This window comes from Myxine glutinosa, chromosome 8, assembly GCF_964187855.1.
Source record: "Myxine glutinosa chromosome 8, kmMyxGlut1.1, whole genome shotgun sequence".
NCBI lineage: Eukaryota > Metazoa > Chordata > Myxini > Myxiniformes > Myxinidae > Myxine > Myxine glutinosa.
Window position 1 is genome coordinate 30870107 of NC_136268.1, and position 19634 is coordinate 30889740.

Here is a 19634-nt window from a genome sequence, read left to right on the forward strand (position 1 = left end):
GCGACGTCTCCCTCGGGCGTCCTCGCCCCATCGTGCCCGCGGGCTGGCAGCGCCAGGTGTTTGACGCCATCCACGGCCTGTCCCACCCGGGCGCGAGGGCCTCCCAAAGGCTGATCGCCGACAAGTTCGTCTGGCATGGCCTCCGGAAGGCCGTCCGCGGCTGGGCCAGGACGTGCCTCGCGTGCCAGCGCGCCAAGGTGCACCGGCACACCCAGGCCCCGTTGGCCCCGGTCACGGTGCCGGAACGCCGGTTTGACCACGTCCACGTGGACCTGGTGGGACCTCTGCCCCCCTCGCGGGGTTTCACCTACGTCCTCACCATGGTGGACCGCACCACCCGGTGGCCGGAGGCCGTGCCCTTGGCGTCGACAACGGCGGCCGATGTCGCGCAGGCTTTCATCGCCACCTGGGTCGCCCGGTTCGGCGCCCCCTCAGACATCTCATCCGACCGCGGCCCCCAGTTCACCTCGGAGCTCTGGGGGGCGGTTGCGCAGGGGCTCGGGGTCCGGCTGCACCGAACCACGGCCTACCACCCCCAGGCTAACGGCCTGTGTGAGCGATTTCACCGCTCATTGAAGGCCGCGCTCCGGGCCACCCTCCGCGACGTCGGCTGGGTCGACAGGCTCCCCTGGGTCCTGCTGGGCCTCCGGACGGCGCCCAAGGAGGACCTGCGCGCATCCGCGGCGGAGTTGGTCTTCGGGCAACCGCTGCGGGTGCCGGGCGAGTTCCTCCCCGACTCCACGGCACCATGGTCCGCGGCACAGCAGCGCTCCGCTCTGCAAGAGACCGCCCAGAGGTTCGCCCCGGTGCCAACGGCATGCCACGGGCACCCACCGACGCACGTCGCCCCGGAGCTTCGCACGGCGGAGTACGTCTTCGTCCGCCACGATGCCCATCGGACACCACTGCGGCCCCCGTACGACGGGCCTTTCCGCGTGCTGGAGACCGGGGCGAAGCACTTCACCCTGGACATCGGCGGTACTCCTGACCGCGTTTCGGTAGACCGCCTCAAGCCGGCCCACCTCGATGTGGACCATCCACCGCCAGTGGCCCGACCCCCACGTCGGGGCCGCCCTCCTGCGGGCGGACCCCCGGCACCGCCCAGCCCCGCCGCCACGCCGCCCCCCGGTCCTGCACCCATCCCAGGGGCAGCCAGGGGCATCCCACCTGGCATCCCTGCACCCCGGACGCCGCCGATCGCCAGGGGGCGCTTCGGCCGGGTCATTCGTCTGCCCCGCAAACTGGCCCTCCAGGTGCGCGGGAATTCTGGGGGGGCGCGTGTGGCGGACACAAAAGCCCACTGGCGTGGTGACATCAGTCCACGCACCAAGTGGGCGGTGGCCACGCCCGAGGGGTAGGCGTGGCCTCATGATATACACCGGGCGACCAGCCCGGAGCAGTTCAGTGTTGCAGTGTGCTCTTACAATAAAGACGTTTAATATGTTACCGCTTGTCCGCTTCCTCCTTGCTCACAAGCAGCGCGCGTAACGCCGCGCTTTACTCTATTCTTTTTCAATATCGAGCGAGGGAGCAGCAGGGAGAGGTTTTAAAAGTCTTTGGTGTGACTCGGTCCGGGTTCGAACCTTTGGCAGAAAACACACCAAGTCTGTCTTGTTGATGTTTGCAAGGTTTATGATGCGACGTGCAATATGTACACGTTTATGGATATTATATGAAGATCGCCTTGTTCACTTTCTCCCTGTAATGGCTTTCGTGACTCTTTCCTCTTTTCCTTCTGAAGGATCAGAAATGACGAGGATTGATGGTTCGGTTTTCATCGGGTGGAGGATCGATAACGAGGACCATCAACATGGAGGAGTGGACCAAGATGCCGCCATTACAACTGCCGTCAGCAATAAGCAAATCGAGTAATCATTCCATGTGCAGGAAAATAGGATTGAAAATGGAGTTTCCCCTTCGGGTGGGAACAGCTGCCTTTGCTTATGATAACCGCGGACAGAGGGGACCAAACGTGAGCGTTCCTGGCTTCAATATGGGAAGCTGGGGCTGCACAGGGAAGAGTTGGAAGAACAGTTTGAAAGTTTAGGTTTTGTTAAAAAGTCTTATCGGTGACTTTTATGTACAAGCAAATGTAACCAGCAAAACGAATTAAGATGGAATCGGCTTCTCAAATCAACAATATAATCAATAAACACTTTTTAATGCTGACACTTTCATTTCGGTCTTTTCCTCCACCATGATGAAGTCGTTGGTTTATACTACTACTACTACTACTATGACTACTACTACTACTACTACTATTACTACTACTACTACTACTACTACGGTTTCGGTGGTTAAACATTTTGGTGGTGGAGTTCAACAACAACTACTACTACTACTGCTACTGCTACCACGACTATTGCTACGACTACTACTATTACTATGACTACTACTACCACTATTACTGACTACTACTACGAACTATGACTACTATTACTACGACTACCACTACTATTACTATGACTACTACTTCTACTACTACGACTACTATTACTATGACTACTACGACTACTACTACCACGACTACTACTACTATGACTACTATTACTATGACTACTACTACGACCACGACTACTACTACTATGACTACTATTACTATGACTACTACTACTATGACTACTACTACTATGACTACTACTACTTCCACGACTACTAGTACTACGACTACTACTACTATGACTACTATTACTATGACTACTACTACGAGTACTACGATGACTACTATTACTATGACTACCACTACTAGTACTACTACTACGACGACTACTACTACTATGCCTACTACTACGACTACTACGATGACTACAACTACTACGACGACTACTACTACGATTACGACTTCTATTTCAACGGCCCCATTTATTCCCGCCTTCTTGGGTGCTCGGCCATGGAATATATTTGGCCCGATTCGATCCTGAACACACTGACCTGACCGCGCCTGATGTTCAACGGATGGTGATTTGGACAGCAATTTGTCATGGTACCGGCGATAACTCCCCTACTCTTCACAAAGGACACCGTGTGATATTTAACATGCGCCAACTCATGGCGGCAGATGGGATGCCACGTGCCAGTTTAACGTCCATCCGAGTGATGGCAGATACATTGATGAATCACCTGTGAAACACCAGGATGACAGTTTACAGCTGGGTTGGGATTCCAACCTCGGCTCGACAGTGCAGAGGTGAGTGTGCGTACCTCAATGCCATCCTGCCAGCCAAATCAGGTGGGAAGGGAGGGGGTGGGAGAAATATAAAACAAGGACACCAAGGACTTCCAGGAAAGAAGTTGGTATTTCAAAAAAGTGGATTTGGGGTGAAATTAGAGGTGGTAGAAAAGATCAAGGTTTTGGATGGGGGACGATAAGAGATGGTGGTGAACAGCTGTTTTAAAGACCTGGAGGGAGGAGTGGGATTGAAGAGAGTGAGGGAGTTTGTTCCAGAGGTGGGAGAAAAGAGGAATGAAGAGGAATCACTATCCCCCGACCCGCCATTCCTCCCCCTACCCGCCATTCCTCCCCCGACCCGCCATTCCTCCCCCTACCCGCCATTCCTCCCCCGACCCGCCATTCCTCCCCCGACCCGCCATTCTTCCCCCGACCCGCCATTCTTCCCCCGACCCGCCATTCCTCCCCCGACCCGCCATTCCTCCCCCGACCCGCCATTCCTCCCCCTACCCGCCATGCCTCCCCCTACCCGCCATGCCTCCCCCGACCCACCATGCCTCGCCAAGCCTCACCCTACCCGCCATGCCTCCCCCTACCCGCCATGCCTCCCCCTACCCACCATGCCTCGCCAAGCCTCACCCTACCCGCCATGCCTCCCCCTACCCGCCATTCCTCCCCCGACCCGCCATGCCTTTCCCCTACCCACTATTCATTCTCACACCCAAGTCTCTCTATTTTGTCCTTCCATCCTGCTGTTGGTGTTCCATCCTCCTTTTTACTGTTCCTTTTGTTCTTTCATCATGATCCATTCTATGTTCCAGCTCTTCCACGAGCCTCGGCTTTGTGTACAAAAAGGGTTTTTGGCAGGTATTCATTTATGCATTTCATAGCCTGGTGTTGGCTTTAATGGTTAGGGTGCTAGCTTGGGATCCGAGGATCCTGATTTTGAATCCCGGTTGATCTTTGAATTAATGCCAGGGGGGTTGACTCAGCCTGCCATCCTTCCGAGGTCGGAAATTGAGTACCAGCTCACTGGTAATTGGGGCACTGCATCAGCGGCACAAACGCACTTCCAGAAAAATGATGCAAACCGGCAGCCGAAGGCCGCATACAAAACACCAACAACAACATGCATTTTATTTTCTTGTTCGATTTTTCAATCCTGCGTTTGTTCACTTCTGTGTTTTAGTAAATGTTGCATTTTTTTTTTTTATTGGCATGTTAGTGGTTTTATTTATTTATTATTATTATTATTATTTTTCATCTTAAAACAAAACAACTGCACACATCAATGTCATCTTATTACGACATCTCGATGAGAGGGAATGTGATGCAAAATGTCATCGTTTACGACAAGCACCATCTGAAGTGACTAAATCTGGCAGGGTCCTCGCGCCCAAATTTCACGCTACCTTTCAGGTGAGTTGGTTACCCTCAGATAAGGCTTGTTCCCTCGACGCCCACTTTTATCTATCAATTAGGTACGGCAGAGCAGAACCATCACTGGGATGTCGGCTAGTCTGACCATGGCAAATCAATGGGGTACAACCTCCCGTTTACTAATTGCATGCTATGTCTAACTAATGGAGGAATGAGACATGTGGGCAGGTTGGAAATAATAAATCTTGTATTAACAAAAGCAATGCAGTTTTATGCAGCAATGCAGTTTACAAAAGGAAAGACCTTTTAGCTCATATATGAGCCTCAACTAAGTATACAAGAAAATAAAACTTTACTCTAAATGACACACTTTATTCAATTAGCCTTAACATGAAATGCAGACAGGCGCCACATTCATTCCGGGAAGTTATAAGAGATACGGTATTTGACATAGGGGGAGAGAAGTTAGTGGGGTATAGGGAGGACCCTGGCCTCACCCCTATGAGAACCGGATGACTCGCGTGGAACCGAACAGGATGTAAAGTTTGGTAAGTGAGAGATGCAGCGGAGGTCAGTTCTGCTGGTTTGCTCGGTGCCTGGTTGGTGTTTCTTGGCGCTCGCTTGGTGTTTCTCAGTGTTCCTGGCTAAGTCTTTCTCTCCTTCACAAACTGTCGAACTCCCCTCAGCTTTATGAGCTCCGGAACTCCGCACCACACTAACTCTCAAACTCCCAAACTCCACGTCCGCTCTCGGCATCCAGCCACACCGATCCACTGTGGCGCACTCCGATCCAGCTGCTGGGATTTGGCCCCAGAGAGCAGGGCCGGGCGCTGGCCTCTCTGATGCCACAATGACTGGTATGCTGGAACGGCGGGGGTTTTGGCAATTGCAACGCTGGAATGGCGGTTATTTGGTCGAAGCACCGGTGAGGTGAAGTGCTTTGAGAATATGGTTTAGAAATGAAGCATGATAAATGATAATGGAGGTTTGAGTACTGGTGTTGGAAAATGAGGGATTGAAGAAGGGTGTTTGGGAATCTTCTTCCCTTTGTTGAGGGGCAAGGTCCAATGGCACCAAGCTTCTGTCCTGCCTTGAGCACAATACTCCTCCATTCCCCTCTGTCCTTGACCAACTCTCTCCACTCTCCAACCACCTCACCTTACTGATATCCCTCTTAACACAATCCTCCCATCTCAACCGTGGTCTTCCTCTTTTCCTGCTACCTTGGTCCCTCAACTATCTGCTCTCTTTGCCATTCTCTCTTCCACCATACGCACCACGTGTCCAGTCAATCTCAGCTGGAATTTCACCAATCTCCCCGTCAAGCTCATCTGCACATCAATATCCTCCCTCAGTTCATCCATCCTCCTTCTATCCACCCTCTTCACTCCAACAATCCACCAGACCCAATTGTTCTTGCAATCCTGCAGCCTTTGTTGTCATCTCACTGTCAGTGCCACCGTCTCCAAACCGTAAAGGTAGACTGGCATTACACACAACATCAGAACCTTCCCTTTCAATTTCCTTGATATATTCCTGTCTGCCATCAATCCATCCACCCTCCTCCATGCATTCACACATACCTGAATCCTCCTCCACACGTCTGCCTCTGACTTACCATCTGTGAAAGTCCTTTTTCACTGACTTCCTTATTATTAAACTTCAATAAGTCCCTGTGAGTACGTTTTTATTCACAGTTAAATTGTAATTTCTGTGTGGAGCTTTTTGACAATGCAGAAAATAACAGAAACATGAATATTGTTTTGTAGAATTATCTAGAGCCATAACAATGTTGCTTAATCTGTAAAAATGATAATTTAAGCTATATTGGAACATGTTGGAGATGTTAAAAGCGAGAAAGAGCTGGTGATGAATGACTGTTGAAAAATGCAGCACCCAGTGAAGTTCTGGAAAACCAGGGCCAGCTCTCTATAATTACCACAATCAGCAAAAACCTTTCTACGGAGATAAGTTCCATGCCCCTACTTCTTCTCCTCGGTGAGACCTGTAGATAAGAATGACTTCCAGCCTGACTATACAAACGTATTCCTGGCCTTATGATGTGATTGATGAGAAACACATGGGTCCTGGTGTCGGCCTGGCTGTAACTTCAATGACCTTTTAATTACTTTCTGACCTTGCACCAACTTCAGAGAGCTACGGAAACTATAAGAGAGCTGTACTCTTGAAGAGCAGCAAGAAACTCATTTGATGTCTTGTGCGCTGAATATTCAATGAAGTATTTGTTTAAATGCAAGTGAGTTTGTTCCAGCAAGTTTGATTAAATCGTTCACCAGAAAATGATAGTCTCTGTCTCTCCGTTTATCTTAATTGAGTAGAGATATTACACATTCTGCACATCCCTGTTCACTGTTCCCCCCCAGATACTCAAACCTATTTCCCTGTCTGATCTCCTTCCCCTCCTGATATTCATTTCTTTCCTCTGTGGCCTAACCCACATTACTTCCGGCTTGTCCATGTTCATGTTCAGCCCAAGTTTCTCAAATGCTTCCTTCCTCTCCCCCAGCAATTCTTTGCATGTCCCGCCCACTCCACCACAACAGCCAGAACATTCGCATACAACATCATCCCCAGAATACCTCTCATGTTTTGTTTCCTGCTTAGCAGCTCTATCACCATGATAAACATAAGTGAGCTGAGTGCACTTCCCTGCCTCAAACCGATGTTCACACAACTCGTCTGACATCCCAGGACCAACCCAAACTCTTCCCTTCATTCCCTTATGCTTCCCTTCCACCAACCTAACTTCTGCTTCTGGTACTGCCATACATGTCTGTTGCCATCACCATCTCTCACGGAACAGTGTCGTAGGGCTTTTCCAGGTCGACAAATCCCAATGCCATTACACCTTGCACCTCCAACCTCTTCTCCACCAACTGTCTCAGCGTGAACATGTCCCAGCCGTCGTCCCCCTGCCCGTTCTACACCCCTGCTGCTCTTCTCCAATCTCCACCCTCCTCTTTATCCTCCTATCCAAAATCCTGTCCAGCATCTTCATGACATGACTAAGGAGTGTAATGTCCTAGTCTGTCCCCTCCCCCCCCCCCCCCCCAAAAAAAATTAATCATATGATCCCTCCCTCAGCTCAATCCATTTTCCCTCCTCCCTCAAAAATACAAACATATCTCTTCTTCACTGGGGAAAGAAATCCAAACTCTTCTCTTGGTGCTCAGTTACTCATTTCCCTATCCATTCCTTTCATTATCCCCAAACAAAATCATCGTTAAATAAAACGTTTCTCTTGCTTCGCACTTCGTGACATTAAAAAGAAAAAAACGCTTCCAAAATGTATTGAAATGCCTTATTCTGCTTTTTACTCCATCAGGAACAACCAATTCATTCTTTTTCTTCATCAAAATCTCTTCCTTTTTCTCTGACTAGGCGTATTTCCCAAACAGTGTTTGGGAAATGTGTTTGTCCGTGCATATGTGTTTGTCCGTGCATATGTATGTCCCCTCAAACGTATACCAATCAGAGCTGAGGATATGGTCACATGACAGGGTGATGTGAACACGCCAGATGTCATTACGGCAGTACGGCGGCTGACTCTCCAGACTCCGCCATTTTGATTTATATGTCGAATGTATCGTCGAACCTGTCATATATCATATCACCATCGCCATGCTCTACCTTTACGTTTTTCATTCAGTGTGAAACACAAACAAACCGATTGTCGAAACCATCGGCGTTACGTCTCTTCCAACAAAACGGTACGTATAGGCCTTTTAGGCGTAATGACTCACCGTCCGCTTCGGACAAATTAAACCCAGGTTTCTTAATACAGTAGTGTATCGTTTCAGTAGTATCGTTTTTGTAATAATAATAATATTATAGTAAATATAACCATAACATTTTAATCCCAATGTGAATGGAAAGTTGATGCATTGAAGCGGTGTAACCGCGGAAGTAAGGAATTCACCTCGGTTTTTCAAAAATAATATAATTTTCGTAATAATAACGTAACGTTACGTTATTATAATAGTAAATCTAATCGTAACACTAATCCCTTTGTAGTGACTGCAAACGTACTGGAGGTTAAATATATATCTTATATAATCATATTAAAGTGGTGGAAGTTTTGTGTCTGGCAGTCATGCTACGTCATTACGTATATGATGGCATTACGGCGTAAACACCCGCTCACTTCGAAAGCGGCAGGAAAGGTCATTCCTCTTTGGGGTATATCGACTAGTCAATCTATGGTCGGGTATCAAGAACATTGGGTGTGTGTTCATTTACCAAGTTTCTTGTGGAGAGATCGCCATTTGGTTTAAGCATTCGAGCAAGCACTCCATTCAAAACCGTTAAGGAACGGCTGGCTTGGCAAGCGCTAGCTAGCTGCTTGGTGAATGAGCACACCTCCTACCCCTGTGGGGTGTATAGATTACAGTAGATCTATCGTCAGTTCTGTAAGTAAAACTTACCTCATGGGTTTCGGGATTTCTCCAAATTTCTTTGTTTAATATTATAAACAGCATTATCGACTGTTTGAAAAGCTAATCATGTGTGTTTGTGGTTTATAATATTTTACAATCCCGGCTACGCCGCTGTTCTTCTGGTCTTGTTTTGTATCAATGATCAATCTCACCCATTTTCGCTTGTCTCCGCCCATCCCGGTCACGTGCGAACTCCAAGTGCAACCACCGAGCTCCTCTCGTTTATTCACTCGAAAGAAAACGAAATTGAGAAGGTAAGCAGATCGGTGTACAACTACAAGAACAAGGTAGCCCGCGATTCAAGGTGTATCGTTTATTTATTTCACCACGAAGCCTCGTTCACTGTAATCGCTTGGGATTTCCAGGTGTGTTCGGTAACCAGGTTTATTGTCGAGCGCTCGCCAAGTGGCTTAAGCACTCCACTCAAAACCGTTAATTGGGAATGGCCGGCTTGGCGAGCGCTAGCAAGCTGCTTGGGTATTTTTTTTTTTTCATCATTTCATTTTCATGTGACAAAGTCCGCCACTTCGTGCTTCCTGCTCGCTGCTCAGCGCCGCGATCGCCCACACTGATTTGTCTCGCTCACCTCACGTGCACACGCAGGATGCCCTGTGATTGGTTGTGCTCTTATGACACGCCGCGGTTCGTGCAAATTCGCAGCACAAGCTCCGCCTGCCTGCAATACCTGCTCCAGATTGCTGTGGTCGCCTACGTCATCGGGTGTGTGACGTAACAAACACGGTTACAAACAAAAGGCTTATTACCTCAGCCACTAAAGGTGGATGGAGGTGATGTTTTCACCCCTGTCTGTCCGTTTGTTTGTGAATAAAATATCTCAAAAAGTTGTGGACGGATTCGGATGAAAGTTTGCAGAGATGTAGCGTAGTATGTCACAAGGACGAAATGATTAGATTTTGGTGAAGATCCGGATTCGGATCCGGTTACTAGAATCTTTTAAGTGATTCTTCACCATTGGGAGATCGGGCCAAAAACGATACATAGCAGGATATCTCAACGTTATGGATGGATTTGGACGAAACTTGTTGGACAGTTTGTGTGTGACAAGGAAGAATCGATTCAATTTTGGTGAAGATCCGCATCCAGCTCATATAATTTTTGAAGTAATTCTTCACCATTGACTGACATGGCCAACCAGGTGGAGGTTTGCTCTCTACTGAGTGCCGTTCTAGTTGATGAAATGCATTATACATACTAGCTCGTTTTACTTGCATTTAATTTTTTTTTTTTTTTTTTTTTTTTTGTATACAGAATCGAGGCTCGTGAAGGAGCTAACATTTATCACACAAACAAATCAAACAGACAAACAAAATATATAAAAAGAGGGAGGGGAAGACAAGATGAGAGAAGGGGAAGCACACAAACACAACATTTGAGAGCAGCGACGTCGGGAGATGTGTGGGAGAGAGAGGGCTTGGGGGGAGGAAGCGTGGGAAGGGAGGGGGTGGGAGAAATATAAAACAAGGACACCAAGGACTTCCAGGAAAGAAGTTGGTATTTCAAAAAAGTGGATTTGGGGTGAAATTAGAGGTGGTAGAAAAGATCAAGGTTTTGGATGGGGGACGATAAGAGATGGTGGTGAACAGCTGTTTTAAAGACCTGGAGGGAGGAGTGGGATTGAAGAGAGTGAGGGAGTTTGTTCCAGAGGTGGGAGAAAAGAGGAATGAAGGAGTGAAGGTGAGCAGAGAGTCTTGATTTTGGCAGTTTCACCAGAAGAGGGTTGCAGGCAGATCTTGTGCGACCTGTAGGAATATTTGGGGGACAGAGCCCAGAGAGAGCTGGGGGGGCAAGGCCGGAGAGGAGTCGGTAGAAGACGGAAAGACCACCAACCTGCCTGCGGTGAGTAAGTGAAAGGCCCCCAGAGTTAGCTTCATCGCGGGAGATTCCAATGATTCTGAACGCTTTGGTTTCAACAGCGTAAAGACGAGCTAGGTGTGAGGCAGGAGCACCGGCCCGGAGGGGGGAACAGTAATCCATTGAGCTGCGGATGAAAGCCTTGTATGTGGTGAGGAGCTCAGGTGTGCCAAGGAAGGACTTCGCACGACGGAGGATGCCCAGTCGGCGACTGGCTTTGGAGGCCAGATTTGAAATGTGCTTTTCCCAGGAAAAATCATGGCAGATAGTGAGACCCAAAAGCTTGAGTGACAGAACTTCTTGGAGAGGATTATTCAGAAAGTGGATGGGAGGGTTGTCCAGTCGGTCTTTTCGGAGAGACATCGTAAGAGTGTGAGATTTGTCAGGATTGAAAGACATGTTCCACTTGTTATATCACAATAAAAACTCGGACATCACTCAGTTGAGCACATACCTCCGCCAGGCTGAACAGTTCACGTTTTGTATCCCACTGATGTGTCGGATCTGGATTCGAACCTGATCCAAAATCTGATCGGCTTGTTCATGTCATCTGACCAACTCATCCACCTAGTTTTAGCATAACCCATCCACAACTTTTTGAGATATCGTGCTATATATAAAGTTTTTGACCCCATCTCTCAATGGTGAAGAATCACTTTTTATTATTAAAAGCTCATATCCAGATCCGGATTCGGATCATCACCAAAACGGAACCAATTTGTCACCTGTCTGTGATGAGTGCAAAGTTCATAATGAGATAAGTCTATAATGTTTGTCCTTTTATAACAATTTATTGCCTTATTGTAAACAGTTGGGTAATCATTTATCGGCATGGCTACCAAGACATGGAAGTGCCAGTTTCCACAGTAACGAGCAAGCTGAGAGGTGTGGCATTTTACCGTGACAACGATTCATCATCGAGTGGAGGTGTCTCGGTCTGGGATGCGGCCGACTACGTAATCCCTCCAGAGGTGAGTTGTAATGCTAAAGATCAGGAGTGACAAAATATTTAAGCACAAAGAAGGGCATATTGCAAATCTTGCCCGTTATCCCCCACCCCTCCCCTTGCATATCTTGCTCTTTCTCTCCCTGCCGACCTCCTGCCACCCCCCAGCTATTGTTCCCATTGTTCATGCAGGTGCAGCCATGCTGTTGATGCACTGGCCCTGTAGATTATGGCAGGACTTGAGAATATGGCTCAAATATCAGCACACAGTGGCCCACTCTTTTCAAAAGGCGCCACAAGATCATTAACATCCACAAGTGAATGTTATCAGATGGGATAACCGTCCTAACATCCCCTTAAAGAATGGAGCTTGCAAAATTCCAGGATTACAGCTTATTGTCTGGTCGGGAGTAAAATCCAGAATCGACATCCAGACTAGTTCAAAATTTCCATTGGAATTGCCATTGTATTCCCACCTTATTAATCTCTCTTCTTTCTGTACCTCTTCTTTCTGAAGAGAATAATAAGGTTTGGTCACAGATGACGTTGTATCCCCGCTAACTGTGTCAGATTGATCTCTGGTAACCTTTTATTACTCATACATAAGAAAAGTTAAATGTTTTAAAAGTTTGGACAAAATATCTTCTTTTAACCTGTTTCTTCCTTCTCTATTCCATCCCCTCCCCAGGAAGAGAATGCATTCTTTATTGTTACGAATTTCATCCCGACCGCAAATCAAAGCCGTAGCACCTGTCCATCGGTATTTGCCATATGGCCTAATGCCTTGCCTTACACCCACCACACCCCCAGCCAATCATTTGTCCTGTGTTTCTGTTTAATTCATGATCTGCCGTTATGGATAATGACATAAAACAACTGGAATTCCACCAGGCTGAACAGATTACGTTATGTATCCCACTGACAAGCCGGATCTACATCAGGACCTTAATCAAAATCTAATCGGCTCGTTATTGACACCCAATCAACCTGTCTACCAAGTTTCGTCTGATTCCATCAGTAACTTTTTGAAATAACCTATTCACAGACAGGGGTGAAAACACAAACACAGGGGTGAAAATATCTATATCCACCAAAGGTGAATGGAGGTAATTACATCATGCATACATGGTAATAGATGTTCATCAACTCTTATTTCTGTGATGAGTTATCAATTAATGAAGCAATTGGCAAGAGCTTTTCATGCCTCTGCTGACGAAGTCGCATGGTGACCTGTTCAAACCAGCCTCTGCTCACCTTAAAGGTTTCACTTTGACTCGACTCGCCTTGTTCGCCTTCAGGTCGTTAAATCAACTGCGGGGTTTAGCCTGGATCGCAATCAAACTTATTTGCACATCAGGTTGGTTTTGGAATTCGATCCAGACCGATAATAAACGGTCCATATTCTCCACCACCAAACTACGAGTGCGAACATTCCTCAAAGCACCCAATGTCGTATTGCACTGCCAAACGGCTCTCACCTTGTCCTTGTTTGTCCTGATTGTCCTCACGGGTATCCCAGTGACGATGGCTATATGCACGATCACCAACATCAAACCCCCTCAACACATCTAATTTGCATCTCTTCTTGCTCACAGACGCACTAGCCTCACTTGATGATTGTTTTTTTTTATACCAAAACTTTCCTACTTGTATCGGAAAAGTGTTAATTCAACAATATTGTAGAGAAAAAACGGATAACGGGACTACTTGTATTGAGAACTCCCTGTATAAGCATACTAGCAGAAGTACCCGGCATTGCCGGGCAGGGGAGGGGAGGGGGAGGGGGAAGGAGAGGGGAGGGGAACGGGGGAAGAGCGAGCCCCTTGGTAAAGTGAGCGATTTTTTTTTTTCATAGCGTTCATAGCGTTCATAGCGTTCATAGCGTCATAGCGTTTCATAGTGTCATAGCGATTTTTTTTTTCATAGCGTCATAGCGTTCATAGCGTTTCATAGCGTCATAGCGATTTTTTTTTTCATAGCGTCATAGCGTCATCACGTGATCGCTCTGAGCGAATCAGTGCCCACCTGCTCTGATTCCGTTGATTCCGTGCGCTGAAATGCGCTGAGGTAAATATGAATAAAAAATATGGATCGTCAAATATTTTGAGTTCGGCCAAGTTCGTCCCAGGCTCAATGGCCATGTCTATGCCAAATATCAAGCACGTAAGCCTCTCCGTTTAGGAGTCTATCGGTAACATTACACACACACACACACAAACTGTGTTTTATATATATAGATATTATGATGCAAAGATGAACTGATTCGATTTTGGCAACAAGAGGGCAGAGGTTACGTCAGGTAAAAATGTGATACTTGAGAACAGCTGAAGGGATTTAAATCAAACTTGGTACAAGTGTGTATAACTAGCTGGCGCTGCCTGGGGGAATTTGATGCAATATGTATTGAAATATTGAGTCAGAATCAAAAATATCTTTGTATTCCAGAGGTACATCACTTGCACGCAAAGTTAGTTTAAATGACGTGGGGATGCAAAATAAAATTTAAAAAAAACCGAATAATTACCATCAGTAGTTTAGCCCATGTAATTTCTGTACAACAGACAAAGAGGATTACAGGTGGGGGAGCATGAACACGGTGGTGGCGTTATAAATCTGGAGGTGCAATGCGCCCTAAATGGCCCTTGCCAGAGCTATCTCTATTGGGTGAACTCGCCAGAAGTGCTCCGACTGGCATCTTACCATGCCAACCTTCGTGACGCAGTGGATTAAAGTTAATAACAAAGAAAAATTAACAGACGGATCATACAGAGACAGAGAGGGTTAGAGGGTGGGGGAGAAACGTACCAACGGAATACAGTTTTCCTTATTAGCTTGCATACATGCGACCTCAACATAAGATCTTCACAATACATATTACTCGATCGCGGTAGTGTAGAACCAACATACTCACTCGAGGCCTGAACACGGAGATGTTATAATAAACCGGTGTAAACCAATCTTTTTAATAACAGGCGCAAATGTAAACACTATTGTCATTAAATTTGTGTTGTTGACAACAAATCACGATACACAACCTCAACCAAACATATTACCCGATTGCTCCCAGGAAAAAAATACACAGGGAGTGTATCACCACAAAACCCGATTGAGGCCTAAAGGCCAATTATCTGCTTCTTTTTTTTCTTTTTTGTTTATCTTACTATAATTCACCAAATGTCCGTCTGTCCATCCGTCCGTCCGTTTGAAGGTACCGCAAAAACGGCTGAACCGATCGCAATGATATTTTGGGTGGGTATTCCTGGGACCCCTGGAGTAAAATAGGCTATATTGTTTTTCCAATTTTCCAGTTTTCCCAAACACGATGGAATAATATTTACCGATATGAACAGTGATGTGGCTTTTATTGAAATTCGACAAATACTGTTTAGATTTTGATGAGAATTATGAACCTGCCACGAATGCGGAAGTAGACAGTTGACGGCATTGCGCGGATTTGATAATATCCCAATACAACCGTCATTCAATCGTAATGTTAAATCGTTAAACGTTAATCGTGTTAATCGTTTTGTTGAAGTATCAATTGATGACTGGAATTGAGTGAATACAATTACGATTTTGAATTCGTAATTGTATTCACCCAACCGTACGGAACTTCACATCAGGATTTAAATATTTGTTTATGTCACGAATGTTGCTAAAAGTTAATTTTTTTATATTAATGCTATTTAATTTGTGATTGGAGTTATGCTGTTTGGAATGAAAAAAGAGATATCGAGTTCAAGTGAATGACGAAATGACGTAAACGTGAAACGCAATAAGATCAACGTGAAACAAGTGTAAACGTGAAATTCGCGGATCGCCATATGCAAATTCACCACGGACCCACGTTCGATGTTTCTATTCGTGAATGTACCCGTTTTTTTGCGAACGGGTACATTTTTCATGGAAGTCCTTCACGAACTTGCTGTCCATGTCTGACGTGCGACTGAAGGTGCTACAGGAATGTGGAATTTATTGGCTTAATGCTTTAGCATTCGCCATTTCTGCATTGTCTGTTTGCTTCTGGCCTCCCATCCGTGCGTAGCATGGGTACCTCACTAGTTTTTTTTATCCAAGCATAGCCCTTGGCCTTCCTCTGGATGAAAGAGGAGGCCATGCAAACTTTGGTTGCACTTGTTCCTGCAGCGTCCGAATGCATAAACAAACACACAAACAAACTTTCTTCTTTATATATTAGATGATGTAATAATGTGCGTGGAAGAGTGTTTCGGTCAAAGGTCAACGTCAAAGAGTGTCGTTCTAGTTAGTTTTTTAAATAATCGTTTTTGGTCATATATTATACCACATTATTGACAATGCTTCTAATAACTATTATAACCTTTCATTATTTTCAACATACATTTGAGCTTTCAGTAGCTTCTGGTTCATGTGAGATCCAACACCGAAAATATCTCAAACGGAAGTTGTGTTATATGGAATTTATTTGAAACATGTTGCACCCTCTGAGGGCAATAATAACCAGATATCTGCGATCACATTGTTATCACCAACTGTAAGCCTTCCCTGATGGGGGAGGCTTACTCTTGGCGATCGCCTACAACTTGCCCTTGCTCTGTAATCCAATGATGGATATTTTGTTTGGACCACCACATGACAATGACATTGACCTTCAACACTTAGGAATATAATTCAGAACATGTTTCCCCATAGCCTGGTGTTGGTGTAGCGGCTAGGGTGCCAGCTTAGGATTCCTCGGATCCTTGGTTCGAATCCCGGTCGATCGCTGAATTAACGCCAGGGGGGTTGACTCAACCTGTCATCCTTCCGAGGTCGGCTAATTGAGTACCAGTTCACTGGTAATTCCCTGCTTGTCGTAAAAGGCGACAAAAAGGGTTGGCAGCAGGAAGGGCATCCGGCCGTAAAACATTGCTTCAAAAAGGGGACCAAAAAACAACAACCACGGTCCCCGAAAAAGGCCAACCCCCGCTTTGCGGGGAAAAATGGCCTCTAAAGGTGGTTTTTTCCCCATCTCCAGTCTATCCATAAAACCTCCGTCATGAAAATTGGAGGGAAATTATTCAAGTTGTGATAAAAAATGTGTTTTTTGTTAATTCGGCTACAATCCGAAACATAGGGGCAATACCCCTGGCACTCACCTGGTAGAATAAACAGTATACTGCACCGATTAAGGTTATTTTAAACCAATTTCAATGGTTGCTAGAAGACAGGGCAGCATGTACAATCATACTAACATAATCATAAAACTTTAAACAAACAAATAAAAAAATACCTATTTTGGGGGTCAACCCCCACTCCTCCAACCCATATACATCTTAAGACCCCAATTTTTCTAATGCCTTGAACAAACGTTGGTACATCATGGGTGATTAAGGTTGTGGTGAAGTTTCATCGAAATTGCGTGTGTAGTTTCTGCGAAGAAAGCAAATACCTATTTTTGGGGGAAACCCTCTCCCATAGACCTCTAAAGGGGCAGCTTTTTTTTAAATGCCGTGAGCATACTTTGGTACATCACGGGTGGTGAAGGTTGTGGTCAGGTTTCATCGAAATCGTGTGTGTAGTTTCAGAGAAGAAAGCAAATACCTATTTTGGGGGGCAACCCCCCATACACCCCCAAAGGGGCAGATAATGTTAATGCCGTGAACAAACTTTGGTACATCACGGGTGGTGAAGGTTGTGGTCAAGTTTCATCGAAATTGTGTGTGTGTAGTTTCTGAGAAAAAAAGCTAATACCCATTTTGGGGGGGCAGCCCCCCCCCCGTATACCCCAAAGGGGCAGATGTTTTTAATGCCGTGAACAGACTTTGGTACAGAATTGATGGTGAAGGTTGTGGTCAAGTTTAATCGAAATAGTGTGTGTAGTTTCAGAGGAAAAAGCAAATTCCTATTTGGGGGGGGGGGGGAGGGGGTTAAACATGGATCCACTTTGACCCTGGTAAACCCCCCTTAGACCCCGATTTTTTTTTTTTTCTAATGCCATGAACAAACTTTCGTCACAACACAACAAATATAATTTGTGCCAAATTTGGTCGCAATCCCTTCAGTGGTTTCGGAGAAGAAGTTTCAAGTGTTTACGGACGGACAAAGGACACATTAAATATCAGGAGCACAACTTCAGTGCAAGTGCAGTGGCTTGATGCAAAAACATTGGAAAGCGAAATTGAGCTTCCGAATTTTGACATTTGACAATTTTGAATTTTGAATTTTGAACGTTTGACATTCCAAATTGGCAAAACCGAGTGATAACAAAATACTTAATTTTCTTTTTTCAGACCAACATTTTACCTTTATCTACTCGGAGGGGAATAATGCAAATAAAGCGTAAATGCGGCTTGCTCTATGCTATCGAGATGGCAATTTGGCTCCGATTGGACAGACCTTCGTCGAGTTGTGGTGGAAAAATGTTAAAACGTCTAATTTGGTCATGACCTGAAAATTAGGTCAAGGTCAAAAAAAGTATCAATCCCACAAACTTTTTATTCCCATTCTTGCTGAAACATTTAATTCCTAAAGTTTCAGCCAGCTCTGAGATACAGCTTGTAAATTGGCAGAAAAAAGGGACAAAATCCTAAATGGGGGTTTAGTACTCCACCGGGTGCAAGACCATGACCGTTTAACCCTGAGGGGTATGGTGTAAATGTAATTCAAATGCACCTTACCCAAAGCTATCTATAGAGAGAAATTTCGTCCCGATCGGACAAACGTTAGTTGAGTTATGGTGAGAAATGTTAAAATGAATAATTAGGTCATGACCTTAAAAATAAGTCAAAGTCAAAAATAGGTCAACTCAGCCTGCTTTCTTTTGACATTGTAGATGCAAAATGGAATTCCAAAATTCCCAGCTGGCTCTGAGATACAGCTCGAAAATTGATAATTTGGAGTGTTGAGAGTGCAGGAAGAATATATATATATATATAGAATATATAAATATATATATATATATATATATATATATATATATATATATATATATATATATATATATATATATATATATATATATATATTTGAAATGTATTCCTGGGGTTTAAGAAACTCTGTGGTACCATTAAATATTGGGGGCGCCAATTGTAGAAACAAACCAACAACGTGTATAAGCCTTCCCCTCTGGGGGAGGCCTAATTATTACCTGCCAGCATTGTTTTCTTTGTCGTCTTGAGGAATTATTTTTCTTTTCTTATTTGTTTGAAGATTTAATATCTGAACTTTAACTGTGTTGAGCAAATTTGATTTTCAGAGAAACTCTTTCATGTTCTTACATAGAAATATGATTGTTGCACAGACAGCTCATTGTGAATTGCCGCAGGACTGCCCTAAAACAGAGATGGATCCCGAAGGAGTGGGTAAGGTTTATCCGTATCACATGCCGACATTGCCTACTTTCCCTGCTTCTGCATCACTCCAACTGTCAAACGTATCCCCTCTCCCTTGCTTCCAGGGGTGTTCACAGGGAAATGTATCAATAAATGGTGTGAAATTCATTCTTGGTGTCCATTAGAAAAAGAGGAAGTACCACCAAAGTGAGCATTTTTGCATTTACTTACACCTGTGTCCCATTTCAAAGTGCTGTATTGCTTTATTCCACCCCTTCCCCATTTGGTTTAAAGGTCTTTAAGACAAACAAATGGTATGTGTCCATGCTAATAGCGTGAAAGATATGCTCGTTGTTGAAGAAAACGATGTACTTGCTATTATGCAAATTAGACAATAGTGGGGAGAGGAGTGAAGGTGGTAGAGATGACACAGAGAAGGAGGTTGGTAGGAGGTTACACGATGTTACACATATGAGATGGAAGAAGTAATGGAGTTGGAATAATAGTTTCAGAAGAGA

The 19634-nt window shown here is 45.3% G+C and overlaps 2 protein-coding genes across 4 annotated transcripts in view; both read left to right on the forward strand.

Annotated features, from left to right (window-relative positions):
• LOC144893252 (P2X purinoceptor 4-like) overlaps window positions 1-2169 on the forward strand; it is a 46682-nt gene extending 44513 nt beyond the window's left edge. For both annotated transcript variants that reach the window (XM_078783121.1, XM_078783120.1), the window contains exon 13: window positions 1742-2169. Coding sequence is in view for 1 of the 2 variants with exons in the window: in XM_078783120.1 (XP_078639246.1) it covers window positions 1742-1753 (12 nt within the window). In the remaining variant the exon portion in view is untranslated. The remainder of the gene's footprint in view (window positions 1-1741) is intronic.
• A 6964-nt stretch (window positions 2170-9133) lies between these two features.
• The window catches only part of LOC144893253 (P2X purinoceptor 4-like), a 30196-nt gene continuing 19695 nt past the window's right edge, over window positions 9134-19634 (forward strand). The window contains exons 1-6 of one of the 2 annotated variants that reach the window (XM_078783123.1): window positions 9134-9260; window positions 9610-9726; window positions 11690-11849; window positions 12513-12584; window positions 19086-19146; window positions 19242-19323. In XM_078783123.1, coding sequence (XP_078639249.1) covers window positions 9145-9260; window positions 9610-9726; window positions 11690-11849; window positions 12513-12584; window positions 19086-19146; window positions 19242-19323 — 608 coding nt within the window. In that variant the 5' untranslated portion in view covers window positions 9134-9144. The remainder of the gene's footprint in view (window positions 9261-9609; window positions 9727-11689; window positions 11850-12512; window positions 12585-19085; window positions 19147-19241; window positions 19324-19634) is intronic. The other variant, XM_078783124.1, reaches the window with a different exon arrangement.